The sequence below is a fragment of the Zosterops lateralis genome (assembly GCF_965231275.1).
Source record: "Zosterops lateralis genome assembly, chromosome: 1".
Taxonomy (NCBI): Eukaryota; Metazoa; Chordata; class Aves; order Passeriformes; family Zosteropidae; genus Zosterops; species Zosterops lateralis.
The window spans coordinates 81709132-81730503 of record NC_139762.1 but is presented as its reverse complement, the minus strand read 5'-3'; the positions used below and the strand labels follow the sequence as shown (position 1 = coordinate 81730503).

Genomic DNA, 21372 nt, shown 5'->3' with positions numbered 1-21372 from the left:
TGAGGCCAAGAAGGCCTGTGATTTGTGAAACATACAACTCTTAAAAATAATCTGTACCTAGTGTTTGAGGATATTTTGTTTGTTTGCTGCAGAATAACAGAATGATATTTTGTGAGATACTCAAGTACAACTTCCATGTAGTAGAAAACAAAACAGTGCCGTGTTCTTTAACTGAGCTATGCCAGCTTATTCTAGCTAAGAAAGCAACCAGAGTTTATCAGGCTTTAGAGGGTGATGTGTTACTAAGAATCACTGCTGAAGTCATCTGTATGATTCAGGGAAAATTCTGACAAATAGATCAACTTGGATGTGAGAGATTGAGAGAACAGGAACTCAAATAGCAGTTTGACATACAGCACAGAAAATCTTCAGCTGGAGAACCCAAGGAGGATGCCTACTTGCTATTCTTTTAGTGGAGTCCAGGTGGAGAAGAGAGAAGTTCTTAACCCTAAAGTATTGAAAGGCACTTCAATGTTGTATTCAGTATAGGTAGTGGGTTCCATCTTTTAGCCCTTGGACTTAAAAGGTATCAGGTGGAAGTGACTTGAATGGTTGAGAGGAAAGCATAGTCCCAGGGAACATGAACAGTCAGGGAACAGTCTTGTGTTCATAAATCCCATGTGTAAGCTCTTAAGGTCATGTTGTTAATATTCTGGGGAAGGACATTTGTGAGGAGATTTTCATTATTGTCATAGCACAGCAGTTTCTCTTTCACCAGAAGCAGATTTCTTATTTTCAGTCTGAAGACTTAAAAATGATACCTCTTGACTTGCATTTAGAATTATTTCAGCTTTTTTCTTACAGACTGTAGCTGTACTAAGAGAATGGCTTCTCTACTACAAATATTGTCCAAAAGTCAGTGCCTTTTATCTCAGTTCAACTAGTTTTTGATGTGTAGATTTTCTTTTTGAAAGAATAGTACAGAATGGAATGTATTACCAAATATAAAGCCAGCATAAGCAGCAGTCTTGATTTATGGTGTTCCTTGTATTGTTCCAGTCTGCAGGAATTTCAGTGCAAAACATTATGCACTACAAGCTGATCAGTAAGTGGTTTTGATCCTTCCACTATGCTCTTTTGAACCAACAGTGATGACAAAACAGGAAGGAAGAGAAGAGGTGTCCATATATGCTTTGCATTTCTTCAGATCTTTAGCTGACCAGCCCAGCCGCAGTGTTCATAAGTAGTTGAGATTCACCATCTTTCATAGCTGTCTTTCAGTGAAAGAAATGAAAATAAACAATCCACATTATCATACAAATGATAATGTCAGGACTGAAGTGTGAATGCTTGCAGCCTGCAGGATTGAGAGGGTGGCTGAAGGCTCTATGTGCAGCTGGATATGTCAAGGTGTTCTACAGTGTTCTTCACCAATTGCAGTTCTCTAAAGCAACCTCTGGTTGCAACCTTCTCTTTTGTACAATGGGAGTGGAGGAAGGAAAACATTATTTGGAGGGAATTCTGGTGTGTTGAACATCCTTCATCAGGATGTTTAAGCAGAATGGAATAGTGGGCTGGCCTGAAGAGAAAAGGAAGGGGAAATATTCCATCTCTCCTGATGTCCCCTACAAAATGAGGGCACTCTGTTTTCCTTTTTCTTACATGATTCTTTAGCTTGTAGTTGACTTTATGCTGCTTTCTATGAAAACTTTTTCTCTTGTTTTTTTTTTTGCTTGCTTCCTTGAAAACGTTTGTTACTTTATGACCTTTTACCAGCCTTTCTGAGTTTCAAACATATAAGCAGTAACCTGGACACTGAGTGTCTGCATCACTGTGTGTCTGGAATCATAACAATCATAGGAACATGGTGAACCAGACTGCATTTACTATCCATGGTACAACAGGAGTATAATGATGTAAAATTGTAGCTAAGAGCACTCACCTCTTCATTAACTGTGTAATTATAGTTGTTATCAAGTCTGAACAATCCTGTACTGTTAGATAAAGAGCAACCTGGAAGAGTAAGTTTTCATTATGGAAAAAAATTGATTGGTTGTACAGATATTATTTACAAGTTAGCAAAACACGTCCACCAAGGAGCAGTGGAAGTGAAACATTGCCAATGAACATAAGCAATAAAAATACACTTGTCTCTTGGATGTGAACTTGCTAAAATGCCTAAACATAATAAATTAATCTTGCATTGAAAAAATAAATTATCAGTTCAATATTAATTAGCAACAAAGCAAGATTCGGTCTTGATTCACTGAAATAGAAGTTTTTTGCCAAATATGTGCAGGATCAGTTTCACGGGGCCTCATGTAATTGAATGCTGTGCTTACAAGTGCACAAATGCTATAAGGAATGTGAATTTTTCATTATACTTGACAGATATAGATAGCCAAGGTTGCTGCAAATATTAGAAGAGTCTCTAGCTCTGTTATTGCCATGCTCTACTCAAGGTCATCAGACCTGAACAGGATTAATTATCCCAGGCAGAGGATTGGATTAATGGCTACACTTCTTCTGGTACATTCATGAACAGAACTGCAAAGTCTGCAAAAATACTCTTGTGAGCCAAAGAGAGTGCACCATTCTGAGTAACAGCTGAGGATAACACACATTTTGAGGTCATCACCTTTTCTGTCAGGGGCTTTTTCAGATGCCTTCCCCCTCTTCACTAGTTCAGGCTTCTGGTTTTTATGCTTAGCCAGAAGGAGTGTCTCCTGTCTGCCTATGAGAAAATGGGAAATGCTTGTTCAGGTTCAAGATGGAATATGATAAAGAAAGAAGGAAATTTTTTTTTTTGCAGAGTTCTCGTTGATCTGTTTTCCAGAGAAGTAGGAAATCAGTCCAAAGCTTTCACAGCTAAAATGAGCAAAATTAAAGTGTCAGAGAGCTTTAAAAGAGGAAGAACATAATGTCAAATGAAGAGGAAGACCCTAATACCAAATTATGAGCAAAAATATATAGGGTTTGGATTTTTTAATATTCAATATGCTTTTAGGTTAATTAAAAAAAATAAAATTGGAGATAATACCTATAAAATTTTCTGCAAAAGTTTAACATTTCTGGTATGTTCTGTGTTTGTATTTTATTTTCAGTCTAACTGCTAAAATTATGGCAGAGCATTTAAAATACATGAAAGAAAAAAAAAAAAAAGAGATGTAGCTTATTCCTGTTTGAATCAGACTGCATTTCCCTGAAAATCCTCTGGACTGGCCTTGCAATTCTTGTTTTATTTGCTGCATCTTACTCAGATATTTAATAGATTCCTGTAGGTAACTTCATCAAAGGTAAAGCTTAGAAAACCTTGAAGAAGGCAAATATTACTTGGAAATGTGTGTATATCTCTGTCACACTCTTCAAGGAACTGATTAACTCTGGAGCTCATACCAGGCCTGAGTGCAAGCCTCATCAAAATGTTCTCTAGTATTTACAGTAGGGCGTGCCTTGCACAGCATTGATGCCACATTGACTTTGTTCTCCTTAAAGAAACTTGCACATTTCCTTTTAAATTTTAGGAGCGTCTTCTACTTTCTTTACTGCCTGCTCACATTGCCATGGAAATGAAAGCAGAGATCATTCAGAGGTTACAAGGTCCAAAGGCAGGCCAGCTGGAAAACACCAACAACTTCCACAATTTGTATGTCAAAAGGCACACCAATGTAAGGTATTGTACTGTAATAAAATGTATCAACAACATTCAGAAAAAAAAAAATAAAGAATCTAGGGAGGAATTAAGAAAATATTTTTAAATATGTTTTTCAGCAACTTAATATGTAGAATCCCTAAATTTGATCAAATGCTGACAATTCTACATTCCAGAAGAGCCACAAAGGTGTTAATACAAATGAGTTGAGAAAAAGCCACACACAAAAAAGGCTTTTTTTCATAATGTCTTCGTTTTTCAGTCTGAAGTTCCAAATCCTGCTTCCATGCATACTAGTCAAAATTGTAATTCATATCAGTGGTATGATTCTGATTTTGCAATTTTTTTAACTGGAACAGTTTCTCAGGACTTGTATCATGTAAACAGTGGCAGCTGTTTGACATATGTATTTTACAAAATACCTGAGATAAAATATACTGCTGACAGATCTAATTACTTATTAATTGAGAATTTCTAGTAGGTGAAAAAATAAATCACTTTCATTTCAAACATTCTTTCTTTACAAGTTTTTTTCCCTTTTTTTTTTTTTTTCTTTTTTTTTTTCTTTTTTTTTTTCTTTTTGGATTGGACAAGTTAGTTTGAATGACGTTCTTAGAAGCTGATTTATTAAAAATGTTGCAGGATTTTTGAGAAAGCTCATGTTCTCTTGTGAGCACAAATACTGTTTACAACTATTATATTGCTATTATTATGCTGCTGATTTGTGACTCAGAAAAATATTTCTACTTTTTCAATACTGTAACAGATAGAGATATAGAATGTTTATAAATAACTATAAATATGGGTATGCCTATAACGGTTATACCCAAGAAGGTAATACCTATAAAGATAAATATGGGTATATATTACCTATAAACACAACGCACATAAAGACAAATATACATTTATGTAAAAATGTAGTTATATTTATTGCTCTACGTTTAGCAGGGGCTTTTTCGGATATGGGCATATCCCTGTGAAGCCCAGGGAGTTCGCTTTCAAGTTTTGCTGTTGTTTGATGAGTTTGAGTCCTGCAGAAAGAAGCTGTGACCCAGGTTCTGTTTATTTCTGTTGCAGCATCTTGTACGCTGATATCGTGGGATTCACTCGCCTGGCCAGTGACTGCTCGCCAGGGGAGCTGGTGCACATGTTGAATGAGCTGTTTGGCAAGTTTGATCAGATTGCAAAGGTGAGTTGCTGTGACCTGCTGCTTTTGGTTTGAATAAGAAAGTCACCTTTAAATTTTATTTTTTTTTTCCTCTTGGGGTCTTTGTGCAGCATTTCTGAGATTTTGGCAGGAAGATTGGATATGAAACGTGTGAAGAAAACGATCTGGCTCTGGTCTGAGTGCAACAGTGCATTTCTGCCAGAGTGACAGTCTGTGAAACCCAAGACAGCTCTCTAATAGGACCAATAGAGACAGCTCATGGAGCCCAGTAAAACTTAATGGCAGCTGAACAGTTCTTTAAATAGATTTTTTTGCAATAACAAGGATTAAGAAACTCAAGATAGAAAAGTGTTAGGCAGTTTTCTGGTCTCAGAGAGAGCATTTATGAGACTGAAGGAGAAGAGAGACAATATTGATGGAATCAATTTTAATTACTGACCACAGCCTCTTTATTACTCAAGAAAAGAATCAAATACAATCAGATTTTTTTTCTGCTTATAGAGGCATAATTTTTATAAAAATTAAATCAAACTTCATGTGTGAAGGTAAAATCAGAACCCCCTGAACAGATAAAATTTTTCTGTGTTTTTATTTGTTAAAAAACTATTGTCCAGTATTTTTAAAATGAAATTAAATTAAAATTAAATTTCAGATTTTTAAAAATAAAAATCTTTGCATGGCCTTAGAGTATAAAATATAGAAATACTATTATGATTGCTAGGTTCTGGAAGTATTCCATGGTGCATCTTCAAGGATGTAAATGTGGAAGATTACATCTTTTGATTTCATATTTTAAGCAAAAAGGCTTTAATTAGATTGAGGACATGACAGTTTAGCTCAGTTCTTTATTCTCAGGTGTGAACATGTTTTCCGGTGAAATCACTTCCTATTTTTGCCCATTAAGGACCATAACTGGTAGAGGGATCAACCATATAAAACTCTCTCAACATTTCTGTTGTAGGAAGCCCCTCTCCACTGAAACAAACTTTACTAGAATGACTTTGCTAATGTCATTTAAGTCAGTCTTTGTAACAGTAACCCTTCGTTTATGTATTTCAAATTGAAAGTGGCTATCTCATCTTGCTTTTTTTTTTTTCTCCAGGAAAATGAATGTATGAGAATTAAGATCCTAGGTGACTGCTACTACTGTGTGTCTGGACTACCAATATCTCTTCAAAATCATGCCAAGAATTGTGTGAAAATGGGACTGGACATGTGTGAAGCCATTAAGTAAGTACCAAACTTTTAAAAGCCTTCAAAACTAGTTTCCTTTCATTAAAATTAAAGTATATCTAGGTGAGCTACATTTGGCAAAAATGTGTATCATGTGGAGATCTGGATTTTTGGGATGTCTCTGTGTGATTTTTTTTTTCCTAATAAGCTGGACTTAAATTTTAAAACTTGGTATGCTCTTCTGTAAGTTTAAGTTCCAATTTTTATGTTTTTGTCTAGATCACATTAACCACTGTCCATGTAGCAAAGTAGGAAATTGACCCACCCTTGTGAGGTATATGTGTGGTGTGCACCTCATCATGAAATGGAAAATTATGTTGAACTGTGTTGATCATATTATTAATGAAGTACCCATACTTATTATTCCTCTAATCCTTAAATGCTGTCCTCATATATGTGTGCAATTGTAGTCACAAAAGGGTCTTGAGTTTTAGTTATCTGGTCTTCTAATTCAATCCAGGGTAATTACTGCATGGGTAAATTGACTAAAGCAGATTTGGTTGTTTTCCCTTTTATGTGTTCATGGAAAAGGTAAAGTATTTTTGGAAACTAGTATTTTGATCTCCTTGTTTTAGCACTCTTTTTGTAAAACTAACTGGAATCAGGTTGCTGCATTCTCTAAAATGTTGTTTCTTCATCCAAAAATGGTTGTACCTTACATAGTGTACAAGGAAATCTATTTTTAAATGGTACTTGGGATTATTTCTCCTTGCCAAGCAAGATTAGAGTCTACAGATTTGGTTGCATTTCATTTGCTTTCACTGGATGCTTTCCCTTTTTCACTTAGATATACTAGAACAGTATCACAATTAAGCCATTTGCTTTTTTAGCATAATAGGAAGTAAAGCTACCATCCCTTCTGTAGAGCAGTTGGTAAAAGGGTGTCAGTCCCAAAGTTCTGCCCCCCCCTTGTTAGTTGGCTTAAAAATGTTGGGATGTTTTTCACCAGCCTTTGAGTGAAAACGAGAGCTTTCTGGTTTGCATTTCAAAACATCTGTGTGCTGTGTGAGAAGTGAGTTAAAAGTATTGGCATAGAGCTTCTGATCAACCTGCTGCTTTGTTACCTAACAGAAAAAAGTATAGGAGGTTACAGGGTGGTGGAAAAACAGCACTAATCTTGAGCCATAAAGTGCCCTTCACAAAAAACTGAAGTATATCACACATCATAATGCAATGTTTTACTTGAGCTCAGAGAGCAATCTGTCAGTTCCTCACACTTCAGAACTTCCAATTTTCTCTGAAATAACTTTCTGCTCAGGCTGCTATCAAGTATGTTCATTGTTAATGCTGTATGATCAGGTTCTTGGTAAGAGCAGCCTTACAGACTAGAAAATTATATGTTAGTGTAAAGCATATTCTGATCTGACTTTATTACTGTAGTCGGAAACCACAATGCTCCCATAGACAGATGCCTGATTACCACAGCCTGTTTACAGAAGGAGTGAGGAATCTGTACCCTGTGTTTTCAAATCCTTTTGAAGTATTATGTCAAGTGTTGCAGCCTGCAGGTGAATGAAAATTGCTGATTATTAATCAACTCCATATTTTGTGTGTGATTGCTGCATCTTTGTATGGAAGCATCTCCTGACATACTTCTATGCCCTGTAAAATGAGAAGTAGTAATACTCTTGCTATTGGCAGTGTGTCACTCAATATGTTTGACTTGCTCTATCTGAAATATCTTTTTTGTCAGATAGAAATCATTGTTGCATTCAATCACTGAGGTGCAAACTGCCCCTTCGGTGTGTAAGCTACTGAAATAAAGTAGTTTGCTGTTTACATTAGTAGTTCTATATAGATTTTACCACCTGAATATGATTTCAGTTCCAGTTTTCTTTGAAGGAAAAAAGGAGGAATTCTGTCAAATTGCCAGGTGATCTGTACTACAAAGTCTTATTCAGTCTTCTTACCTAATGTTGTGTAGCTCCATTTTGAGCAATTCAGCTTCCCTCTGCTATGGATGTAATCCATTTGAACATGGATTGTAGTCCCACTGATTAATTGCTTTGCTTCTCTGCTCTACGTTGGAACAAATCCAATGTTTCTTACAGTCTGCAGCCTGCTTGCCCAGGAGTGGGATGCTCACTTTATCAAGGCATAAATGCCTGTGATGCTGGGAGCTGGCCACCTTAACTGGGTGCTTTAAGGACAAAGCTTATCTGTTAAGGCAAAATATGTTTGTGTGCGAATATGTGTGTTATTTCCATTCAGCTCAAACTCTACCCCTTTGTCTGTCTGATGACTTCCTAATTTGCATGTTTCTCAGTCACGCATTCTCAAAGACTTCCTTTGATTTGGTTGCATGAAACAAATTCTATTTCAGAGGAAAGTAAAAGAAACTGTTGGATATAGGATGGTTATATCATTTTGAATGCTAGATACAAAATAAAAGTATTCTTTTAGGTATGATTTCATTCCTGCAGGTCTGATTCGAAAGGAAACCATACTGTTTGAGCTGGAAATTTGCAGGGAATTAAGTGCCTAAGACTCACTCAATGTATTCAAGTGTGTAAGAAAGGGCTAGATGAGTCTTAGATGCCTTAGTCCAGAACTATAGATGAATAAAGCTCAGGTAAAGCACATAGATGTTTTCCTAAAGACCTGAACTCTTGCTTGTGTGGAGTAAAGTTGCTACAGTTACCTGCTAGATAACCACGCCTCTGAAAAATGCAGAATGCTTGCAAACTCAAATTTCACATTGTAATAAGAAAAATACAGTTTTGATGAGTATTTTGACTGCCCAACCATGTTGGCCACACAGACTATGTTGTGCTGAAGGAAACCAGAGAGACAGGGGGAATAGAAAATGAAATAAAGATGGGAAGTTTGAGATATGCTTCTGTAGGTAATGCAGACGTCCTCTGGGGATGTGATAGCCTACATTCTTGAATGCATTCAGTGCCTGCATTGTCATAGCAATTGTTCAAGGAGTTCAGGAGAGAAGAAGTGGTAAACCCTAATTTGGTCTAGAGTTACACTGCAAATTTAATGTCTTCTGTGGTTTCTTTAATTTGTGAGACAGAAGAAGACATTCAGTTCTGATACAATTCTCCCCTCCTTAACCCCTGAGAGCTTATTATAAAGCAGACTTTATTTAGCTTGCTCTGGAAGGGCAGTCTTTTGACAAGCACTCATAGAGGATAAATGTTCCCCTTCCATTCTGCCCAGTTTTCAAAAACACTTTTTTCCAAAGTGCTAGGCTTGTGTCATATACCTTGTGCAGAGCAAAGTGGTGTTTGTGATTTGCAAACTGCTTACAAAGATCATTTACAGGCAATTCATTTTCAAGAGTGTCAGCTACACAAGAGCAATGTAAAATGGCAATGTGAAAAGAAATACCAATAAACACTTGAGAGAGACAGACAGAATTAGAATACTTTCGGTCATGCTCCTGTTACTTTCATTTCCCAGAAAAAAACTACTTGAGAATAACTGCTTAAATGCAGGATTTACCATACCAAATTAGGCCTGTTGCATTCTATGTTCCCTTTAAAAAAGAGAAAACTGTCACATTAATAAAATAATTCAGAAGGTACAGAGCTGATGAGTCTCATCACTGAGATCAAAGATGTTGCTAGAACTATGCACAGGAGCCATTTGGGTTCCTTATTCTGTAGTTGTTTCTTCCATTAACACCTTGAAGTTCATTCCTCCAAGTGTATGTGCATGTTCCTTATTACTGACTAAGTTTGGGTCCACACCAATTGGGGTTTAAATACATAAATCCAGTAAAGTTATGATCTTCCAATTTCTTAGAGCTGTATAAGCCTGTAGATATCTGAATTAGTTTTATTACTCTTTACATGTGTTTAGGTGCCCATATGACAGACATCTGGAAATGTTGTTTGACCTCAGTCTCCCACCAGTGATTCAGAAGAGCGGCTTCTACAAAGATAAATGCCTATCTTACGTGTAGGGCTCTTCTGAGATTTGGGATGGAGAGAACAAATATGTAGCTCTGTCACTGGAAAGGTCAAAGGTTTAGATGTGATCTGGACAGTGAGGATAGCCCTTCCTTTGCTGTATAACATTCCAGTGGGTGCAGCATTCACTAAGTATGTGGAAGGTTGTTGAGCCTATGTTCTCCACAGCCTGAATGGCACTGGGCCCATATCCCCAAAGAGCGTACCAGCTCCAGCCTGTGGAATATCCTGAGGTGCTGTGTTTTTCATCCTTCCTCTCAGATATGGCAGATATGAGAAGGTCTCCAATGTAAACATGAGGGTCTTTTGATAGAAGACTGCATCGCAGTAGTTCCAGACCTCCAAAATCAGCCTGTAGAACAAAAACAGCCTTTAAGTTCTACCATGAGACTAAACATTTCCACTATTCTTTTCAGCCCTCCCGAATAATTTCAGATGAATATAAAAGAAAGAACTTCAGACAGAGACTTGAGAATTAATATTTCTACAAATTGTTGCAAATATAGATAATAGGAAAGGTAATATATAATCATAGCATTAAAAGAATGGAGGCAATGCTAAGAAGAGGTAAATGTTATTACTATATTTCTCCTACTTTCAAAGAATCATAGAATGATAGAATGTTCTGGATTGGAATGGGCCTTAAGGATCATCTAGTTCCAACTCCCCTGCCATGAGCAGTAATACCTCCCCCTAGAGCAGGTTGCACTAAGCCCCTCTAGCCTGGCCTTGAGCACTTCCAAGGGTGTACCACCCCCATAATTTGACTGGTAAATTAAAAGAAAACAAAGGGCCTATTATGTGTATTAATGGAGGCTTTATTCCCAACGGCAGGAAGGTGAGGGATGCGACTGGAGTGGATATTAACATGCGTGTGGGAGTGCACTCTGGGAATGTGCTCTGCGGTGTCATCGGGCTGCAGAAGTGGCAGTACGATGTGTGGTCCCATGATGTCACCCTGGCCAACCACATGGAAGCTGGGGGAGTCCCAGGGTAAGAGTCTTCTCTGTTAACCTTTGGACACGTGGATTTTTCAGTCACAGAGGAATGCATACGCATCATGTCTTAAGCCATCAGCCTTCATGGAGATGCCTGAACTAATTCTTAGGTGCTGCCTTGAGAAAAAGAAGGAAAAAAAAAAACAAAACTGAGGCACTCAGTATTTCCTGTGATTTAAGGAGCAATTTTTTTCTAGATGGAAACCTTTAGATTTATGCCCTTTAGAACTTTTAAAATTTATATTAGAGGGACTGCAAAAGAAGTGAGCAGCAAATAAAAGGTGTATCCAAAAGCAAGTGAAAAGGGTTGATCAGGTTTAAATTATGCTTTTGTTCGGTATTTGTGACTTTGTCCTTCTTTTAAAATATAATTTCAGCCGTGTTCACATCACTTCAGTAACCTTGGCACATTTGAATGGAGCTTACAAAGTGGAGGATGGGGACGGAGATGTGAGGGACCCATATCTGAAAGAGCATAATGTTAAAACTTACTTTGTAATCAATCCTAAGGTTAGTAGTACTTTTATTTTATGGGTAATCATACTTGTTTTTTGAGTAGGACCACTAATCTATTGAATAATTCACTACAATAAGATATTGATCAGAGCTGTTACTGATGCATACAAATATATAATGTTTGCAGTGCAAATGGTTCCCGCTTTTCAGAAATAAGTCTCTGCTATTTCCCAGCAATATCATTAAGAATTGCAGGTTCTTAGCATCTCTCCATTTATAAGTCCCTAGTCATGGAGATCTGTGGTGCCAGATGACGCATTGCTGCTTCAGAAGGTCATGAGCACAAAGGCTGATATCACCTTTTGTCCTCTGTCAACCAGGGAGAGAAGCGAAGCCCTCAGCACCACATTCGGCCTCGGCACACCCTTGATGGAGCCAAAATGAGAGCTTCTGTCCGCATGACCCGGTACCTGGAATCCTGGGGAGCAGCCAAGCCATTTGCACACTTGCACCACAGGGACAGCATGACCACTGAAAACGGCAAGATAAGCACCACAGTAGGGGCCTACTTATGTCATTTCGTACAATATAGCAATATTTGAAAGGAAAAAGCTGCTCGCTGCTGAATACCTGGTTATTTCTGGTAGAAGAAGATACATGTAGTTTGTTCATGGCATAAACCCAGTGAAGTTGCTGGAAGTAGCTTTTCTATTGGAATAGGTGTTTTGGGTTAAGTTCTAAGAAGCCATGTCTTTCTGTAAGTGCATCTCTGAATTATAAGGAGTCTGGCACACTTACTAAAGTACAAAATTTGACCCTCTGAGCTCAGACCCCTCCCAAGTCACAGCATGTACAGTGGCTGCTCTTCATCTTGTGGAAAGATATTTTGAACATAATGCCAGAATGCCACACTTTTAGGAAGGAAATCCTTTAATACAGAGGAATTCCTAGAGATTTATTGACTGTTTGGATACATTCTCCATTTGGAGCATGGCCAAATGGAGTGAAGGCTGTGAAGTTAGAATAATCCCTGTGATACTTAAAGTGGATTTTATTCAGAATACCCCAGGAACCAAATCCATACTCACTGTAACATCAACCTTTTGAAGATGAACCTACAATTCTTTAGCTGTGGTTGAAGGCCTGAGTTTTAAAGTACTATAGTTCAATGTTGCAACTTTTACACTGAATGGATTTCTTTTTAATTTTGCTAACACTGTTATACTACTGTCAGTAAGATACTGTCAATCTACAGCTTGTATATTGCATTATCTTCTATTTCTTAAAAGAGAATGCACAAAGGTAAATTCTAATACTTTTCAACATTGGCATTCAGTTTTGTTCCTGTACAGATGAGACATATTCTTGTTTAATAAATAGAGTGCATCAGAATATGGATTGTGATGCATTCATTACAGGAAGCACCATCACTATTAATCACAAAATAAATGTGGCTGTGATTGCTGCCATTGCTATTAATTAAAAAATAATGACCGTTGTCTGTATGGCCACTCTGGTCTGTTTTTTTCAAAAACACTTAAGATTGGTTTTTGCTGAAGCAAAAAAGTTTGGGCTACATCCAAAGAGTGGTGGCATTGAAATCTTTGTGGTAAAGCAAAACGCTCTTGGATTCAGACTCTTGTATTAATTTAACCTCCATTTATACTGATATATGAGTTTTCTTCCAGGTCACTCCATCTTCACTTCCAGCTGTATTTTTCTTTTAGACAGTTTTAATCAAATGCTAGAAGTGTTTACACTGGAAACTTTTCTCCTTACTTGACCCTGTTTTCAAGACTATTTTAAAAGCAATTTAATATTGTTAAAGTCTATGTAATTAATAGGGATCATTTTGTTTGTTTGTTTGTTTTTAGGATGTTCCCATGGGGCAGTACCATTTTCAGCGTTGCAGAGAGAGGTAAATCAATCTTAAAAAAATTGCTTATTCATAGAAAGTCCATATAAATAAATATGCATTGGTATGCTTTCAAATATTGAGGGCCATTGCTCACACAGATTTTTTTTTTTTTTATGTAAGTGCTGATACCTCTTTCATAAAGAAGGGCTATGGAAACAGATTTGTCAGACATGTTACTTATGAATTGCAAATTCACTTCCTGATGACAAATAGCTTTATTCTGAATTGGTATGTTGGTGACCAACTACAAACCAGGTACTCTACCAGTGGGAAGAAAATTATATACAGGAAAATTGGGATGGAAGCCCAGAGAGGGGTAAGAAAAAGGAAGATGGAAAGGGCCATTAATAATTTTTCTTGTAGCTAGTAATATGTACCAAAAGAGACATTTTGTATATTTTTGTAATTGCTTTGTATTGTGGTTTATTTTTTAAAGTCTTTAGTATACTTGCAGCAGTAGTTATTCAGAAGGTATTTTGTGGTCTTTTACAGTGCTCCTGCTACACAAAAGCTTTGCAAGATCACAATAGCTTTAAGTTTTCATGCTCCTGCTTGGTACCTTGATGACTAGGGCAAGATGGTGATACCATAAATACCATTTTAAAAAAATTCTAAAAAAACCCTTCTAAAAATCTGAATTTTTATTGTCTCTGGTTACTGTGCAATTACCTAAAATATTTCTGAGTTCCAGAAGGTGAACAAGTTTTGACTGAACATACATGATATTATTAAAAAGAGTCCAATTCTAAAACTGTAAATTTATGTTTGGATACTACGCCCAAAGAATTTCTGTCAGTCAATGAAAGACCATTGGACTGCGGCATTTGAAAATAATGCAGTTCTTGAAGATTCTGCAGTGTTCTTGCTTTTGTGTTTCTAAACACCACTCCAGAATAGATTCAGAAGGCACAAAAAAATGTGTTTTGATGCCTTATTATGGAAGGAACTTCTTCTATTACTGGTGTCTAATGTCCATAGTGACACAGACATGTAATTAGGATACTCGATAAGCTTGTTAATCATTCTCACAGGATAGAACTGCAATGATCATAAGCACTTTGAAAATCAGTATTTTATTAGAATATGAAGATGTAGGGTTTGAACCCTGACTGTAGGCTTCTGTTTTTGAAAGTCTTAGCTCTTAGGCATTACACAATAGTCTTAGGCTGTTAAGGATCTGCTAAGAGGATTAACTGTGATTGGACAGTGTCTCCTCGTCTGTCTGTGTATTTCTCCTAGATTGTTTCTGTGATTGATTTCTGTGAAAAGTGAGTTTTAAGGACTTTCTTACTTTCTTCTTTAAGCACTTCTTAAATTCACCAGCATTGAATAGGCATTAAAACACTTCAGGTTTTTTTTAAGTTCCTGCAGGTAAACTAATACAATTGCTGTATTAATTTGAAGCCTGCAGCAGGTTATAAGTTTTAGGGAAATAAACCAAAAACGATATTGAGAAAAATCCATGTTACCTTCAACTGGGTTGAATTTGTAGGTTGAGAACATTTTGGTGAGGAAAGAGTAAAATTTCAGATCCAACTAATGACTTCTTAGAAAACACTGGTTTTAAGTTAGCAGTGGATTTAAGTTTTCAAATACAGACATCACCTATCAATACTTGAGATATATAATTTTCAAGGAAAGTACAGCTACTGAAAGGATTGATGATTTTTGCAGTAATTTATGTTAGCAAATGTAAGCCCATTGTGATGATCCTCTGTTGGGTTCATGCTGAATCCAGCCTAAAGTAAAGAAGCTTTTTTATTGCAGATGAGTTACAAGGCTCATAAATAGAGAAACATGATGATACTTGAAACTAATTTCAGATAGTGCTCAGTTTTTGTATTAAAAATTATAAAATATTTCCAAGAAAAGAAAAGTTATCAGGAGTATGGTAGGGGATACCCATTATGCCTCAGTGCACTAATACATTGTGTTCATCATACAATTCTGACCAGGTTTTTTTTAAAAAAACCTACAAGAAACAGGAATGCTTTATGAATTTGAGCATATTCCCATTCTTTTTCATTAATTCATAACACTGTGGAAGACTTATCATAGACAAGAATTTCTTGAGTTCTCTCGGTTTTTATGAAATATTTTCTTGTGCTTGTATTTTAGTGCTCCCTAATAGCTAAGCTCTAAATTTGTAAGTGTGTGTAAGTGTGTTTGTTTGTGTATGAGACTGTGGCTAATGATGGTTTTTTAAGAGCTTATTATGAGGGTCATTGTGCCTGATGCCTGTAGTTGCTATTGCAGTATAAATGTTAAAAAATTATAATAAACTGAAAAGATTATGATAGCAGTTGTTTTTGAAGTAACTTTCCACATTTTTCATTTCAGAACAAAATCACAGAAAAGAAGATTTGAGGAAGAACTGAATGAGAGGATGATCCAAGCCATTGATGGAATCAATGCCCAAAAGTATGGCTTTACCCTCTATCCTTTGTTATCTTTATCCATCCCAACTTTGATGTAACTCTGCAACTGAGGGCAATGTTTAATAATTTTTGCTCCCACATGCACACCAAGTCTGAAAACAGTAAAGGTGTCACCAATACTGGCATAGGAAGCCCTACACATTTTGAAGATAGGCTGTAAAGCAACACTTTCTACTACCATATAAGACAGTGCCTGTGAATCACGGTGTGATGGAGGTATTGACTTGTCTTGATCTTCTTGGCAAAGGGAGTTTGCTCTGTACCTGTGTTTATAGACTCATGACTGTCTACATGAGTCTACAGTACAGATTTATCTTACCTGGGGACAGAGAAGTAAGACGCAAGAAATGACTGGCTCAGGAATCAGAATGATGTGAAAATTGATGCTTCCTAATTGTCACAGAAACAATTCCTCAGGATTAGAATATTTCCCTAAAACCATAGTTTAATGTCTCTCAGAAAGCTGGTTGGTTTCTTAGAAAAGGCTAATCTTGATGCCATGTTGGAATTGCTGGGCAAGAAAACTTGCCATTTTTTTCTGTGTTCTAGGAAGGCCTGGAGGCAGTATAATGTTTTCTGTTTCCTGGTGAATAGATAAGGCTAGAAATAAATCAATTCCAATCCAAAATAAGTGTTCAAGCTTCTTATATTTCTCTGATGAAACAAGAGAGTTGCCATTCAAAAATGTAGACAATAATTGTGATGAATTACATGTTTCCCTCACTACTTCTGTTACTCAGAATCTTAATCAGCTGAGTATTACACCTAATTATTAAGCATTCATATGTCACATTTTGGGTTTTTTCATCTTTTAGTCCTATTAAATGGTACTTGGATGTAGGAAAATGTTTTCCAGTAGTTTTAGAAGAGTGTTGATATTTATAGGTCATAGAGAGAGGACAGTGAAATAGGGTAGGTCATGTGATAGGCAAAGCCTTTTGATTATACTAGACTTGCGTAAAACAGCTATATAAATTTTGGCAGATTTTTTCTGTCTTTAGGTATACTTGCTCCGATAAAAGAATTTCAAAAATGATGTTTTGATGTCAAAAGTAAAGCATCTGTATAAAAGCATTAAACTAATTAAACTATTGGTGTAACCCTACTGTATGTTGTTTTATCTTAGACAATCCCTGTCTTATCTAATTAGGATATAAAATTGAGAGAAATTTGGGGATAAAAAAGGTTTCTGAAAAAGTTTCATTGTATTTTGTGAATTACATGGGAAACTGCAGAAAGAAAAGGAATTATCTTATATATCAGAAAGTCTGAATGTCAGCTTCCTAAACTAGATTCTCTACCTAGCTCTGTATTGATTGCTTAAAAGCAATGATTCAATTGATTAATACTGAGGAATAAGTTATAAAAAGTGCTGATTCCTCAAACATCAAGGTAATTCAATAATATTTTGACTCTGTGAAGGCTAAACACACACAAAAAAGTAAATAAAATGTTTTTAAGTGTAAGGTTTGGATTGTATGGCAAATAGGTCTAAGACTGAATGACAAAAATTTAAGAAAACCCCATTATTGCAAGAGTGAGTGAAGAACAAAGAGCTTCTGTGCCTTAGCCATTAGGGTGAAACACTTTCTCCATGGGTTTATTCTCCCTGTATCTTAAACAAAGCGCTCCTGGCTCAAAGTGCCTGTTCTGCCCAGGCTGGGCATGAGAGGCCCTAGGGAAGCCATCCCAAGCCTTGGTACTTAGGGAACTCCTGTAGGACATGAGATGAAGGGATGGCCAGCTGCTAGCTAAATATAGACCCTACAGAGGGGGCTAAAGTAAAGCCAATTGGTCTTTGGAGAGTAGGTTGCTGTGTTAAAGGGACACATTCTCTATGCCCTTTTTTCCTTTAAGTCATGGTGGTTGCTATGTTCTGTGTATAATTCCTTGCTGTCCATTGTTAAGCACTACAAGCCCAGTGAAACCACACACCTCTGTTGATACAGGCAGAATTCAGATGTCTGTCTATGTTGTTCCTGGAACTGCAAAAGATTTTAAGCCCAACTTTGGTACCTAGGTTTCCAAGATACATATCATCAGGTACTTGCAAATACATTTGCAATTTTCAGACTCATCAGGGAGTCAGGTTGAAGGCAGAATTTGTTAGCCCTTAGGTTTGTGCCAAAGGTGTGTGACTTTGTGCTCCCTCTTGTGCACTCAGTCTCCAGTTCCATTTGTGTTGCACTGTTTCCCTCATCTCAGACCTCTCAGTGTCTGCTACATAAAACTAATAGTGTTTTTTTCTGAACTTTTAAGAAGAACTAAAACCTTCTGAAAACGTGAGCTTGTAATGTGGAGTATGAGGCAGCACGTGCTCTAAATGGCACTCCTGACTTCACATGTGATCAGGTGTGGAACCAAATTGGGCCCTTGGGAGTAGATCTGCAGAGAGAACTTTTTAGCAGTGTGCTGATGGTAATTAAATCAAGCCGCCTGTCAAATACCATAAGAAAAAACAGGAATTTATTTAACTATTCGGGAAAGAGGGTTGCTTCTTGTTTAACTTCTGTAACTAAATGGAAAAATCTTTCATTTTCATTTTTACAGTTTATCAAAAATATTCCTCAAACTGAATGTTTTCTCCAGTAGATTACAGTGAACCCAAATAAAATTGTGCTCTATGTACACCAGCCTTCCATTTCCCTTTCTTCTCAGAATCCTAACTATGATCACACATAGATGGGAACCATTGCAGAGCAAAAAAGGAAATATATTTTTGAATTAAGCATTCTGAGAACTGAATATGTTTACAGACCCTTTTTTTAATGCAACTGATTGCACAGGAACAGGGGCAGTCTCCCAGGCAAGCAAACAAATATTTTCCATTTCACAAATTAAAGCTAATAGCTTACACTCCACTCTGCCCACTCTAGTTCTCCAGGACTTTAATTTAGGATATGTTCCACTGTAGTTGACTGCTGCTACTTATTTGCATTACAGACTGTCAGTTGAGACATTCCCTTTTATTTAGAAGGCATTAGCTTCACTACTAGTTTAGAGCCTAATTTAAAGTTATTGCTGGTGATGTTGGAAAAAAAAAATCTCAGTCCCTGCTACTATTGTTCAAGCTCAAGTACTGCATGTCCACAGAACTATTCTGTTTAATTAAATTTTTGTTTTCAAATTTGTGTTGTGCTCTTGAGGTACAAGCAGCCAAACCCTCTTGACATTTAAATATTCTATATTTTTTCAGGTGTCTATTAAAGTAAATGTAGAGTTTCGTATTAGACCATCTCCTTTTGTAGAAGTTATGTCAAGTTATGTCAAGATTCACTTAGTTTAAAATAGATTTGTTGTTTCAATCAAGTATTTATGCTATTTCTCATGTTAAAGCAGGGAAGGTTTTATAATCAGCAAAAAGTTTGAAATCTGCCTCTGTAGTACAAGGCTATGGTCAAGAGACCGAAACAGTTCAAAGACAAAATCCCTCCATCTCTCTTAATAATGTTTGTTACATTTTTGTTTGCAATAAGAGTTTGTGAAGTGTAACTTGCCTAACCACTCCTGCATATTGTAACGGTGCCCTTCTTAAAGGTACCTTGTCAAGGCCTGTTTTTGTCTCAGGTCCTCCTCTGTCCACTGGATATATTACAGTATTTTGGGCATGAGTGGAATATCACTGTTAGAATTCCATCATATAAATCTCTCCATTGATTCTACTTAGGCATGATCAACAGAAAAAGAATTGTTCACTTTTTTTCGTGTGTACTTTAGCAATAGAAGCCAAAAAAGAGATTTTCAGTCTCCAATTTTACTGTCAGTGAAATTCACCCATATACAGTGCAATACACGTGAACTTGCTTAATTCCAATTTATTTTCTTATTTTGTTGTAATTCAGTAATAGAAAAGGACAGGACTACTTTCTTCCTATGACAATGATAATGTTCCTTCTCTGTTCTAGGCAGTGGCTTAAATCTGAAGACATTCAAAGGATATCACTTCTTTTCTATAATAAGACTCTGGAAAAGGAAGTAAGTTATTTTCAATAAGTTCAATAAGTCCAGCTTTTTTTGTTGTTTTATGGTCCCGTGGACCTTGAGTGTGTTTCTACACACTAACACAGGTTCAGCAGGAAGACTGGGGAGTTGCCTCTTTCTTTTTTCTCATGAGCATAGAGCGGCTGATGGCTGAAATGCTATGCGGTCCTTGGGGGAAGTAAGAGGTAGGTTGGGCCACAACTGGCTGTATGAATTGGTGAATTTGATGAGAAGGGGCTAGAGGAAGTATTACCATGCTGTACTCACACTGTCCAGCAAGTATCCTCTGTGTCCCATGTGGTGGTTGAACACATATTTAATATTTTTTTTATATCTTTGAGTTCAAAGCATCTAAAATGATTCTCAGATTGTTTCACGGCTCAGCAGAATAGTTGTTATGGTCAGCTGACAAGGGCATGTTGCTGGGCAATGCTTTAGGAAGGAAAAGGTTTCAAGGCTCCTTGAGCCTGTTTTGAAGACTTCCTAACAGAGAAGAAGCAAGACCTGGTGTGGTCAAAGTTGTGCCTGGCAGCACTTGAGATTTTAATGTGGGTGTTACTAACCAATGAATTCTGAAAGAGAACTTGAGAGAAACATGTCATATGTGTACTTTGGACAATGACTTTGGAGAAAATTTGGGAGCTAAGTTATTTGGCTGAGTCAATGCTCCCAGTAGAAGTCTAATATCTTGATGTAGAATGCTGTGGAACAGCAAAGAGCTAATCGTTATTTTTGGATCTAGCTTTTTAAATATCTTTTTTTGCTGCCTTTTAATGACTCATCAGTCCAGTCTTGGCTTTTAAAAACTTAGTAAGAAGTCTGCTTTTGATTTAAACAGAAGCTTTTCTGACCCTGTGAGACCTGAAAGTAAAATAGGATAATAAAGCAAAATAATTGTTTAACCTAAGGCGTGAGTTGCCCGCCCTCCTTAGGAAATGCCTGGAGAAGTGTGAAACAGCGAAACAAATTTAAAAGTAGATTGGTATTCTGTGAAATTTTAATAGCTGCTCAAGGTTCAAAATTGTTGAACAGGACCACTACAAACATATTTGACAGATGGAAGAGCAGAACTTGCTGCAAAGGTACCCATCAAGCAAAGACGTATTTGTGCCTTGTAATTCAGTTAGATAAGTGATGAGAATTGCTTTTAATTTGTCATACAATTCAAAAGGAAAAAAAGCTCTTGCGTTGCCAAAGTGAGTTTCTACATATTCATGTAAAGTTTGGTGCTCTGGTTTCATGGGCAGAACTTGGCACTAAGCGCAGAGACACAGCTGTGTGCTTGCAGTTGGAAGGCACAGCTCATGCACTTTCCATTTTCTGAAGTTTGCATCTCCAGCACTTTGAGAAAATAATCTTTGGGGTTTTTTTTAGTAATTAAATCTTGAACTTTTATCCTTTGGGAAAAAAAACCCCAAAAACATAGGATAGGGTAAGAAACTTTAATTGCTACTTAGATAATTTCCCTTTGAGTACTTAATTGGTTTCAACCTAGATATATCTATCTCAAATAGCAGAGCAACTGTGATAAATATTTCATTGCTTAATTCTCATGTCTCTAGACAGACTAATTAGAGATAAATAGATTTTTCTCATGACAAAACAGATCAAATTGACTCTCTCCTAAGAATATCAAGTGTTTAGTAGTAACAGTGGACATATGAG

General features: G+C 36.7%; 1 protein-coding gene across 3 annotated transcripts in view; it reads left to right on the top strand.

The window, feature by feature from the left end:
• ADCY2 (adenylate cyclase 2) overlaps positions 1-21372 on the top strand; it is a 207789-nt gene that overhangs the window by 131684 nt on the left and 54733 nt on the right. For all 3 annotated transcript variants that reach the window (XM_083874798.1, XM_083874797.1, XM_083874799.1), the window contains 9 exons: positions 3465-3613; positions 4670-4781; positions 5863-5990; positions 10751-10909; positions 11292-11424; positions 11751-11927; positions 13245-13288; positions 15629-15709; positions 19632-19701. In XM_083874798.1, coding sequence (XP_083730924.1) covers positions 3465-3613; positions 4670-4781; positions 5863-5990; positions 10751-10909; positions 11292-11424; positions 11751-11927; positions 13245-13288; positions 15629-15709; positions 19632-19701 — 1053 coding nt within the window. The remainder of the gene's footprint in view (positions 1-3464; positions 3614-4669; positions 4782-5862; positions 5991-10750; positions 10910-11291; positions 11425-11750; positions 11928-13244; positions 13289-15628; positions 15710-19631; positions 19702-21372) is intronic.